Genomic DNA, 11,978 nt, shown 5'->3' on the forward strand with positions numbered 1-11,978 from the left:
TGTGGATTCAATTAAGCAGATATTTATTTAGCATCCACCGTGTGATGGATTCAACAGGGGAGGCAAAAACGCAAAGTGACCTAGCACAGACGGAGCATCTATGACGCTCCAGGCACTTTGAATAAGTTATCTCATTTAAACCTTAAAACCACCCAGTGAGGCTGATGGTCCCATCCCAATTTTACACATGAGGAAATAAATAATGCGTGGAAGATCACAGATTTGAACCCAGGGCAGTCTGCCTTCACCATATAGGAGCCCAAAACAAGAGCCCAAATAGCTGGGGTAAGTATCCCTAAGAAAAGTATAAACACGTTGCTTGGCTGTTCAGAGGAGGGTGAAATCTTCTCCAAGTGGAAAAGCATCATGGGAAAGGTGGCATGTGAGATGTGCCTCAAAGCACATGGATGTGAATGCGGTGATAAGGAGCCTGTGAGAGGGAGGCTGCCGGGTTGAAGGAAGCTATTGCACAGAGGTGTGAAAACAGGTGGGCGTGTTCTGGCAGCGGTGAGGAGCATAGAGAGAGATATATGGCTGGAAAAGCAGATGATACCAAGCTTGAATGCCAGGGCTTGGTAGATAATGGGGAGCCACTGATGGTTCAGGGGCAGAAGAGTGATATGATGGAAATCAATCTCTGGGAAAATGAAGCTGGTATCGTGGACAGGATGGAGACTGGATGGAGAACGGAGGGCTGAAGAACCTTAGGTCCTGAGAGCCTGATCTTAGCTCTATTATGACACTTACTAGTGTAGAGGAATTGGTGTTGTCTGTCTATAGCTTGGCCACATCAGGTTTGGCTCTGTCTCCAGGTTTCAGCAAGGGGCCAGGAGCATGGTTTGTATGAAAGTGTATTGAGGGAAAGAAAGGAATTTAATACAGTATTCAGTTCTCCAGCAGTGACACTGCAAAGAACCCTAAAGAAGTGGACGAATGTCCACGAAATAATAATTGGACTTAACTCTGGCATTCCAATGTGATTTGATTTCTAATCGCTTACTCAGCAAGTTATTTAATTGAACACTTGGTTCATAGCTTTTGTTAGGGGCTAAGTGGGAACAAAAGCAAAAACCATCCAAATCCTATCATCAAAATTGGAGACGCAAGCTATGAAACATTCAGGTAACAAAGTCCCCTCCCCAGCCTTGATTTAGTCCCCATGCCTCATTCATCCATTCATTCATTCACTCATTCATTCATTTGATAAATTAATAAACATAAAGCATTTAGAACAGTGCCTGGTGAATGCCAAATGCTTAATAAATGTTAGATATTTTTGTTATTATGACTATCATTCATTCATTTATGGGATGCTTATAATGTGCTAGGCATTATTTTGTGTCCATTCACACATGCTAATTTATTAAAACCTTGCTACAATCAACCTACCAGGGAAATGTCATTGTTCTATTTTACAAGTGCAGACACTGAGGCTGTCTGTGGCCATATATCAGCGCTTTTTGGATTTCAGTGTGCACACGAATCACCTGGGGGTCTTGTTAACCGGGGGGTCTGGGGTCCGGTCCAAGATTCTACATTTCTAATAAGCTCCCTGAGCGGCGAGGTCTAGAACAGATGCACCGCTGCTGACTGGCAGAGCAGAGGGCTCTACCTGGAAGCTCCGACGTCAAGTTCAGGGTTCTCCTTTCCTTTTTTCAGCCTTTTCCACCAAGTCTGCGCTGGAAATCAAGCGTGTGTACTATAGACACACACAAACAGGATTTAGACAGAATCATTGATGCATTCACCAAATATTTATTGATTCTTCGAAAAACAGGCTGCACCGGGGCTTGTTCTTAAGTTCCAATTTTCACCCTGTCAGATGGTTAAGCAACTGTAACATCACAAGGTACTCCTTCCATCGCTGCCTTGAATCCATAACGCCCAGAGCACCACCTCTCTCCATCTCCCCCAGGTCAGTTCCTTCTTCCTGTGTTTCTCGTGTATGCAGTCGTACCATCATTCTAAGATGTCTGTACGGACTTATTGATTATTTCTCAGCATATGATTACTGAAAATGCGAAGGGACCGATTTCACTAGCCCAGAAACATACTTTGCCCCCATGATGAAAGGAAATTCAGGTTTAAGTCAAATTTGTTTCCATCTATTAGCCTGAACAAAATGGACACCAGAGGGCGCCTCAGGACCACTCTTCTCAACAAACACGTTGCTCTCTTCCCCACCCACCCACGCTGTGCTTTAAGACCTGGTCTCCCGGTGATTCTTCACCGAGGATTTGAGTCAAGTCACAGCAACAAAGCACGCACATCTGCCCCTCTCGTTCTGTGTGTTTGTTTGTTTGTGTTTGTTTTGCTAGCACAGAACTTCTTCACCTTTTAAAATTTGTGATGATCATCCTTTTGATGGCTTCAGGCTCTTTCCTGCCCTCAAAGTCCTGAAAGTTGCACACGTGCCATGAAATGGACAAAGGGAGTGGATATTTATTACCTGGCCGCTGTGAGTGTTGCCTGTGCAATGCTTTTTTACATGCTTTATCTCATTAAATAGGCTCATCCCAATACCGGAAGATTTTATCAGCATGTTATAGATAGAGGAGATATCATATCTCTATTTAGGAGTAGAATCTGCTGAAGTTCATTGCTTCCCAGATAGGCTGCATTCCATTTGATGGGAATCCTTTGGTGCTTTAAATTGGCTCCAGAGTTGGCCCTAGGGTGTTGGATGTTGAAACCTTTCCTCTTCCCCTCCCTGTATCAGGAGCCTGACCTGGCCTGGGCATCCTCACAGCTGACCTTCCCTGGGCACCCTAGGCTGTCCAAGATGACAACCAGAGGGGTAGAGTGTCAGTGACTGATACTCACTCATGAAGAAACGAAGGCACACTGGCATGGGAGTGAGGACACCCCTTCAGGTAGAACTTTCCCTCTCTGAGCCCCAGATGCCCATCTGTCAAGGGAGGGCTTCGAAAAAGGTGATTTGAGAGCTTCTTTTCACTTTGAGCCAGTCTTCTGATGGGAGGGATTAGAAGCCTGATGACATGGTGGGGACAATATTTTTAGGTTGGTATTTTGTGTGCTTCTCACATTATGCCATATGGCCAGAAACCTTCCTTCTAGAGATTGCCATTATTATCTTGGATAAGATGGTGAAATGTTAGAAAAAGAGAATCACAAAAACTCACTGTAATGGGAAATTAAAAGGACAGAATGTCAGAACTGTGCACAGGGGCCACCCATGTCAGACCCACGCTGTGTCCCAGTGCTTAGCACATTGTTGGCACGGGGTGGGTGCTCAAAAAAACGAATGAATGAATGAAAAGTGTAGACTAATTAAGCCCTACAATGATAGAATCTGAGGATCAGTATTAGAATTATGGGAAAATATCACATTCACATATTCAGAAGAGGGAACTGAGATCCCAGGGGGTGGGTTATAGAATCTTCTGGGTGCTAAAGGGCCCCCAGGCATGGCTCTTCCTCGTCTGGGAGCTCTCGGGGAGGGATGGGTTTGCAGGAAAGGAATTTTCCAGAGGGAGGGGCTTTGGTGCCAACGTTCCGGAGGTCTGGGGCTCCAGCAGCTGGAGGGCAGGGGGCCGCAGGGAAGAAGCGGAGCACAGCCTTAGCAGGGTGGGGTAGGTCCGGTGCACAGCTTGTTGGGGTAATGGGCATATGTGCGGTTGTAGGTGCCCAGGTTGTCGCGAAAGCAGAGAGCAGCCCTCTTGTCACACTCGCAGGTCTGTTGTTGGCAGGTGGTTCTGCCGGCTGGATGGGATGAGGTGAGTCAGGGCCTGGGCGCCTCGGTCCTGCCACTCTCAGACATGCAGGGGACTGCTCTGGGGTCCCTGTTCTCAGCCCCATTCTGCTGGAAGCCCATTCTTATGGGGGATGTTCCAGGGATGGGTGAGAGAAAGGGCAGAGTACTGGAGGGCCTGCTGGGGCCCAGGATGCTGGGAAGCCTGGGAGTTTGTTCTCCTGTTCTTTCCCAAGCCCACTCCACTGCCCTTAGCCCTTTCCCCCATGGGGAGACCATCTGGTTCACTAACTGTCGTCCGCCTCAGCCCAGGGAGAGTGCATTTCCAGGCAACTCCTTCTCCCATGTAATGCGTTACTGACAGTGAGGCAGCCATCAACCAGAGAGGAAAGCTGGGAAGTTTACAGCAGCTCAACCCCAGATGGTGTGCCCCAGAGGGAGTGAAACTGAGGCCTGCTCGGCCGTGCCTATCTCCCTCAGAGCGGACGGAGCCTATTTTCCTAGCATTAGCTTTAGGGCTCCCCCTCCACACGTGGCCACACCCTGCCTGGGGAGCAGAGCTGGCGTCAGCTCTGCAGGCACCAGGGGCCCCAAAGCCTCCTCTTCCCTCCACTGCCTCTGTCTGCCCTGAGTGGCTCTGGCTCCTTTTTGTCCCCACAGAGACATCCCCCAGCTCAGAAATGTCCAGGTTCCTCACTGTCCTTCGCAAAGGTCAGCCTCATTTCCCATCCGGGTTCTGCTGTCACCTGCTCTTTCAGCAGAAATCAGAGTTGGAAGGGACTTAACAGCCACGTCAGCTCCTTTGTGGGGTTCTTACCAGAAGCTGGACTAAGCCAGGGAAGTGAGTGATTGTCTCCATTTTATAGATGAGTAAGTAGAGGCTTTTGAGGGGTTATGTCACTTGCCCAAAGTCATACAGTAGGTAGGTGACTCCCTGACCCTGTGTCCCTCTTCACCTAACCCCTCCCCTCACTCATCCTCTTAGTGCCGTCCCTAACAGGTGGCTTCCTAGCCTTGCCTGAACCCCCGGGGATGGGGAGCTTACTACCTGTCAAAGCTGCCTTACTGGGAACAGGAACCTCTGAGCCGAATCTGCCTCCCGTGGTTCTGGTCCTTGTTCTGCCCCTCCCCCAGGGCAGACCTTAGAGATCTGAGCTGAGTCTTCTTTGACCCTCCTAGACCCTCCTGCTGTGCCCCACGCTGGGCCTGCCCTCCTTCCAGGCTGCTCCTGGCTTTGCAGCAGGAAGAAGGTTTGGTTCTCTGATCTGAGCTCCCTCCACGGGACTGGGCTGCGTGGAGCCCTCCACACTCTGACTCGGGGCAGGCTGCTTCCCCAGGCCGGGGACCAGAGGAAAGCTAATTGGTCCAAGTGGGCACTGGGCCTGGCAAAGATGAGCACCGGCGCAGTCAGCCTTTGGGAGCAGGGTCTGCTGTCCCAAATCCAAGGTCCAGCTCTCCTGTCTGGGGCTCTGCCCTCAAGGCTCTGTCCTGGGAACCTTGCCTCTAGCTGCCACCCAGGCCCTGGGGAGGGCTGTGTGGGTACAGCTGCTCTGGGGCCCGGCTCAGCTCTACCCACTTTGCTCCTCTCCCCAGAGGCTGGAGCTGGGAGGGCTCTGGCTGGGGAAAGTGCCTGGGGTCAGGGCAGGAGCTGATGGGTCACGTGCTCTCTAGACTGGGTGCCGCAGGAGCATCTGGGTAGATGGACAGGTCTCTCCCCACTTCCGTGATGATGGAAGATCCCACCCCCCGCCCCAGCCCAGGTGACCAGGCTCAAGGGTCTCCAACAGGAGAGGGTTCCTAGCTGAAGCTCTCCCCCATCCTGGTATCTGGGCGAGTCTAGGGCTGCTCACTTACCACAGAAGATGCTGTGTCTGCTGGCAGAGAAAAGATACCTTTCCAATTTGGGTTCACAGCCCAGCTTTTCCAGACTCCCGTAGCAGCAGTCATGGGCGTGGCAGCACCTGTAAGGGTCACGGTTGGCTTGGAGGGGCCTGTGAGCCAGGCTGGGCAGGACCAGGGGCTGCCTGGGGGGCTCAGTGCCCAAAGGGGCTCAAAGTGGAGGTCGGCCCCAACTTTCTAGGTGCCCCCAGCCCCTCCCTCCTCCCAGGATGCTTCCCCCAGCTCCTCCACCCCCCAGGATGCTCCCCCAGCCTCTCCATCCTCCAGCGGGGTGGTCCACCTGCTGGGCCGCCTGCTCACCAGTCTGTCTGGTCCACTGGCCGGTGGGAGCCGCCGACACCACAGTAGCAGCCATAGTCATTGTACTGCAGTGCAGGCTTCCCCTTCATTCTCTCAATCATCACCCCGAACTGGACCAGGTTCCCGACAGTGAGGGCCACTGCTGGGAGGGAGGGTGGAGGAGGTCAGATCCCTCAGGGCCCCACCGTCTGCAGCCAGCTGCCCCTGATGTGCCCCCAAATCTGAGTCCAGACATCTGATTGTCTAGGTAACCTCACCTCCCTAAGCACCTCATTCCCAATAATAACAATGCTAAGCAGTAATAATATCCCCATGACATCATCGCACCTTGATCCCCTAGTCCTCACCCGCGTCGTGTCAGCACACGTGACCCCCATCCTGCTCTCCTTCCGCCATCTCCCAGAATACCCCCCCACTCATCCTCCCGGGTCCCAACCCTTCCTGATCACCTCCCCAGGTGTCAGCCCCATCCCCGCAGGAACTCTGTCCCTGTCAAGTCCCATCAGATGTCACTGGATAAGCTTCCTAACCACCTGGACTTCTCCAAATTCCTCTAGGTCCTGATGATGCAGCAATGGGGGGCTGCTGACCGGGGCAGGTTAGAGCCAAAAATGGAAACTTAGGTGGGGGATGGAGCATGGGTGGCAGGAGCTCGTGTGCTGTCTGGGATCCCTGCCAGCCCCTCTCCCCCGCCCCACCGGGCCATCCAGGCTGCAGTCTTCCCCTCTCCCCCCTCTCCACTGACGAGCGATGGCTCAGGAAGAACTGGCCTCCTCAGGATGTCCAATCACACCCTCCTCAGGGCCCAGCTCAGGGGCCTCCAGGGAGTTGGGGATTCCTAGCTGGGGCAGGGGAGGGGTAAAGGCAGGAAGGTTACTTACCCATGAGGCAAAGTAAGGTCTGAAGAGGGGGAAGCTTCATTCTGGGGGGAGGGGAGGGGTGCAGGGAGTAGAGAAGCTGGGCTGCAGGAGAAGGAAGTCAGCAGGGGTGCCTCTGATCTCAAGGCGTCTCCGCATTAGTTAAATACCCGGGTCCTGTCCACTCCCCATCATTAACCCCTGAATGCCCAGTGACGTAATGATACTTCCTGGTCTGACACTGTGGCCAAGTCTCCAGGGGAGGGTCCAGCCTGGGGCCTGTGGGCTCTGCTTCCAGGCAGTTTGGGGAAGGTGGGGTCGATCTGTGGGCTTTCTTCTCACCGCCCTTCCCCTCCCCTCCCCCTTTCCCCAAATCACCGTGCTTGGTTCCACCGAGGAGCTATACGTCTGGGCTGTGCTAGGTGCTCTTCATTCTTGGTGTCTTTTTCTCATTCCCATTTTACTGATGCAGACTAGAGAGGCTGAGAAACTTCAGTGCTCAGCTCCCTTCGCCAGGGAGCACCAAGGGCAAGTCTGTCCTGTTTCCGTGATGCTAGCTACTTCAGCATGGCCCCGACTCCCCTCCCTGCCCCTCAACCAGCCCCTGTGTTACCCAGATGGAGAGTGGTGATGGCAACTTGACTACATAGCAGGGGGCCATTTGTCCAAGAACGTAGAATCCAAAGGCTGGGCGCTCAGCCAGCTGGGCTTAGGGGTTTTTCTTTACTGTTCTTTCCTGGGCAGGCTCCTGCTTGTTTGACAGGTAGCGAAAATACTCCCAGCTAAGAATTCTGTCTCCCCAAACCCTTGAGCAGTGGTGGAGCGTGGCTGCCATAGAAACAGGCTCCATCTGACGCAGCTGGAAAACACACATTCCAGCATGAGCTGGAAACTTCCATCCTTTTGATGTCATCTTAGGGCCTGGGTCGGGGAGACAGTAGCCTCCTGGTCCAACTTGGCCCCCAGAGAGAGCTGCTGTCCCCATCGTCGGGTCAGAACATTGAGGTCGGACTTCAAAGCTTGGCTGGAGGTTCGTGGGATGGAGGAGAGGACCCAGCTCTGTCGTGATCAGAAATGTTGAGGTCCCACAAAATGCAAGACCCATTTATGATAAAAACCCTCCAGAAAGCACGCATAGAGGGAACTTACCTCAACATAATAAAGGCCAGATATGACAAACCCACAGCCAACATCGTTCTCAATGGTGAAAAACTGAAACCATTTCCACTAAGATCAGGAACAAGACAAGGTTGTCCACTCTCACCACTATTATTCAACGTAGTTTTGGAAGTGTTAGCCACAGCAATCAGAGAAGAAAAAGAAATAAAAAGAATCCAAATCGGAAAAGAAGAAGTAAAGCTGTCACTGTTTGCAGATGACATGATACTATACATAGAGAATCCTAAAGATGCTACCAGAAAACTACGAGAGCTAATCAATGAATTTGGTAAAGTAGCAGGATACAAAATTAATGCATGGAAATTGCTTGCATTCCTATACACTAATGATGAAAAATCTGAAAGGGAAATTAAGGAAACACTCCCATTTACCATTGCAACAGAAAGAATAAAATATCTAGGAATAAACCTACCTAAGGAGACAAAAGACCTGTATGCAAAAAACTATAAGACACTGATGAAAGAAATCAAAGATGATACAAACAGATGGAGAGGTATACCATGTTCTTGAATTGGAAGAATCAACATTGTGGAAATGACTATACTACCCAAAGCAGGATAATCTGTCTATTGGTGTAAGTGGGGTGTTAAAGTCTCTCTCTATTATTGTGTTACTGTCGATTTCTCCTTTTATGGCTGTTAGCATTTACCTTATGTATTGAGGTGCTCCTATGGTGGGTGCATAAATATTTATAATTGTTATGTTTTCTACTGGGATCGATCCCTTGATCATTATGTAGTGTCCTTCCTTATCTCTTGTAACAGTCTTTATTTTAAAGTCTATTTTATCTGATATGAGTATTGCTACTCCAGCTTTCTTGTGATTTCCATTTGCATGGAATATCTTTTTCCATCCCCTCACTTTCAGTCTGTATGTGTCCCTAGGTCTGAAGTGGGTCTCTTGTAGACAGCATATATAAGGGTCTTGTTTTTGTATCCATTCAGCCAGTCTGTGTCTTTTGGTTGGAGCATTTAATCCATTTACATTCAAGGTGGTTATTGATATGTATATTCCTATTACCATTTTCTTGATCGATTTGGGTTTGTTTTTGTGGGTCTTTTTCTTCTCTTGTGTTTCCTGCTTAGAGAACTTTCTTTAGCATTAGTTGTAAAGCTGGTTTGGTGGTGCTGAATTCTCTTAGCTTTTGCTTGTCTGAAAAGCTTTTGACTTCTCCATTGAATCTGAATGAGATCCTTGCTGGGTAGAGTAATCTTGGTTGTAGGTTTTTCCTTTTCATCACTTTAAATATGTCCTGCCACTCCCTTTTGGCTTGCAGAGTTTCTGCTGAAAGATCAGCTGTTAACCTTCTGGGGATTCCCTTGTATTTTATTTGTTGTTTTTCCCTTGCTGCTTTTAATATTTTTTCTGTGTATTTAATTTTTGATAGTTTGATTAATACGTGTCTTGGCGTGTTTCTCTTAGGGTTTATCCTATATGGGACTCTCTGCACTTCCTGGACTTGATTGACTATTTCCTTTCCCATGTTAGGGAAGTTTTCGACTATAATCTCTTCAAATATTTTCTCAGACACTTTCTTTTCTCTTCTTCTTCTGGGACCCCTATAATTTGAATGTTGGTGTGTTTAATGTTGTCCCAGAGGTCTCTGAGACTGTCCTCAATTCTTTTGTTTATTTATTTATTTATTTATTTATTTATTTATTTATTTATTTATTTATGGCTGTGTTGGGTCTTTGTTTCTGTGCGAGGGCTTTCTCCAGTTGCGGCAAGTGGGGGCCACTCTTCATCGCGGTGTGCAGGCCTCTCACTATCGTGGCCTCTCTTGTTGCGGAGCAGAGGCTCCAGATGCACAGGCTCAGTAGCTGTGGCTCACGGGCCTAGTTGCTCCGCGGCACGCGGGATCCTCCCAGACCAGGGCTCGAACCCGTGTCCCCTGCATTGGCAGGCAGATTCTCAACCACTGCGCCACCATGGAAGCCCAATTCTTTTCATTCTTTTTTCTTAATTCTGCTCCCTGGCAGTTATTTCTACCACTTTCTCTTCCAGCTCACTTATCCGTTTTTCTGCCTCAGTTATTCTGCTATTGATTCCTTCTAGAGTATTTTTAATTTCAGTTATTGTGTTGTTCATCATTGTTTATTTGCTCTTTAGTTCTTCTAGATCCTTGTTGAATGTTTCTTTTATTTTCTCCATTCTGTTTCCGAGATTTTGGATCATCTTTACTACCATTACTCAGAATTCTTTTTCAGGTAGGTTGCCTATTTCATGTTCATTTATTTGGTCTTGTAGGTTTTTACCTTGCTCCTTTATCTGTAACATATTTTTTTGTTGTTTCTTTTTTTTTTTTTTTTGATGGGTGGAGCTGTATTCCTGTCTTACTGGTTGTTTGGCCTGAGGCGTCCAGCACTGGAGTTCGCAGGCCGTTGGATAGAGCTGGGTCTTGGTGCTGAGATGAGGACGTCTGGGAGTCCTCATTCTGATTAATATTCCCTGGGGTCTGAGGTTCTCTGTTAGTCCAGTGGTTTGGACTTGGAGCTCCCACCACAGGAGCTTGGGCCTGACCTCTGGCCTGGGGACCAAGATCCCACGAGCCGTGTGGCATGGCAAAAAAAAAAAAAAAAGAGCAATACAATAACAAAGAATAAAAAATAAAATAAAATTAGAAAGATAAAAAATATAAAAATGTAATTGAAACAACTGCAATAAGGTAAAATAAAACCACAACAGAAAAAAAAAAAAAAAAAAAAGCCTTGGCCATGGGGGGTGGAGTTTAGGCAGGGGTGGAACTTAGGCAGGGGTGGGGTTTAGGGTGGGGCGGGACCTAGGCTGGTGGGGCGGTGACATTCAGGCGTGGGGCGGGGCCCTGCTTAGGACCTGTGTGGAAGGGGAGGGGCCGCACCTCCAAAGCAGGGCCTCCGGAGTGTGAAGTGCCAGAGTTGGGAGCTAAGGCCCTGGGAGAGGGGGTGTGGGTGGAGTTTAGGCTCAGCGAGTTGGAGGCGGTCTCCCAGTGTAGAGGTGGGCCCTGGGTGGGTGGGTGGGGGTGTAGGGGCGGGGCTTGGGCTCTGCACGGCAGGAGGGAGGCTCTCAGGGCAGAGGATTAGGTCCCAACAGGCTCCCCGGTGCCCAAGTGCACAGGGAAAGCGCTGGCCACCTTCCCTTCCGTTCCTCCACCCGCCCCACCCCCGCACGGTCCCCCCCCAGGGTCTCCCCGTCCCCACTGGACCCCTAACCGTGGGTGGGTCCCTCTGGGTGTAGGAACTCCTCCCCTCCCCCAGCCGCCCCTCAGGGGTGCCGATCCTGGAGGTCCAGCCTTTACTTTTGCTCCCCCTTCCCTCCCTCCCACTCCCTCAGGACCCGCGCGTCTGGAGGGGGCCTTGGTGGGCAGAGGATCAAGCCTGGGATCTCATCAGGCTCCCTGGGGCCCAAGTGGGCAGGGGAAACCTGGCCACGCTCCCTTTTGATCCTCTGCCCTCCCAGTTTCCCGCTTCGGGCCCGAGATGCCTTCCCCTCCCCCCACCTCCCCTGAGGGGTGCCAGTCCTCTCCTGCCTCCACTTCTCCTCCCCCCTCCCTCCCCACCACGCTCACATCCTACCAGGTCGCTGGGGGTTCCTCCTGACCCCTTCGGTGTCCGTGGTCCCCCACCGGTGCCTGGTAGGTGCCCTAGCTGTGCAGAGACGCGAACTCCACGTCCTCCTAGTCTGCCATCTTGACTCCGCCCTGAGCTCTTCTAGTGCATGAGTCATCCAGTTTCCTTTCACCAAATTCCTTTTTGGCTTTGGTTAACCAGAGTAGGTTTCTGTAACAGTTCAATGTGCTTGCAAACAAAAACCTTTATTTCATCTAGAAATTGGCACCAGAAAGAAGGTTGTAAGCAATAGGCCCTGGGATAGGTTAATGGGCACAGACGGGGCCATGATTTTCGCACGCCGGCTGCCCACGGTACCCATAGTCATTAAACAGCCACCTGCTCACAAGGGCAAAGCTTGGCGTGCTGGGTGCTTGCTGACATACAGCAATTTAAGAGGGATGAGGAATAGAAAGACCTCATGATGGGATGATTGTTTTGACAGCA

At 50.3% G+C, this 11,978-nt stretch overlaps 1 protein-coding gene across 5 annotated transcripts; it reads right to left on the minus strand.

Moving 5' to 3' along the window:
- Positions 1–1,769: 1,769 nt before the first annotated feature.
- On the minus strand, positions 1,770–11,538 carry LOC137761924 (group IIE secretory phospholipase A2). 5 transcript variants are annotated; one of them, XM_068539060.1, is made up of 6 exons: positions 11,499–11,538; positions 7,918–8,034; positions 6,793–7,827; positions 5,912–6,053; positions 5,567–5,673; positions 1,770–3,723 (listed from the first exon to the last, which is right to left on the minus strand). In XM_068539060.1, exons 3-6 carry the CDS (start codon positions 6,830–6,832, stop codon positions 3,581–3,583), a joined length of 432 nt encoding a protein of 143 aa, XP_068395161.1. In that variant the 5' UTR covers positions 6,833–7,827; positions 7,918–8,034; positions 11,499–11,538; the 3' UTR covers positions 1,770–3,580. The 5 variants fall into 5 exon arrangements, with proteins under 5 accessions (XP_068395161.1, XP_068395162.1, XP_068395163.1 ...); XM_068539061.1 differs by having other exon boundaries at positions 6,793–6,873; positions 7,147–8,034; XM_068539062.1 differs by having other exon boundaries at positions 5,912–6,050; positions 6,793–8,034.
- Positions 11,539–11,978: the final 440 nt, after the last annotated feature.

Source organism: Eschrichtius robustus, chromosome 3 (assembly GCF_028021215.1).
Source record: "Eschrichtius robustus isolate mEscRob2 chromosome 3, mEscRob2.pri, whole genome shotgun sequence".
NCBI classification, from domain to species: domain Eukaryota; kingdom Metazoa; phylum Chordata; class Mammalia; order Artiodactyla; family Eschrichtiidae; genus Eschrichtius; species Eschrichtius robustus.

Excerpts from the sequence above, each read along its gene's own strand:
- LOC137761924 (XM_068539060.1), bottom strand. The coding sequence starts at position 6,832 with ATGAAGCTTCCCCCTCTTCAGACCTTACTTTGCCTCATGG. Across the intron at positions 6,054-6,792 it reads GACCTTACTTTGCCTCATGG|CAGTGGCCCTCACTGTCGGG; the intron begins GTAAGTAACCTT and ends CCTCCCTCCCAG. Across the intron at positions 3,724-5,566 it reads CAGACACAGCATCTTCTGTG|CCGGCAGAACCACCTGCCAA; the intron begins GTAAGTGAGCAG and ends CATCCCATCCAG.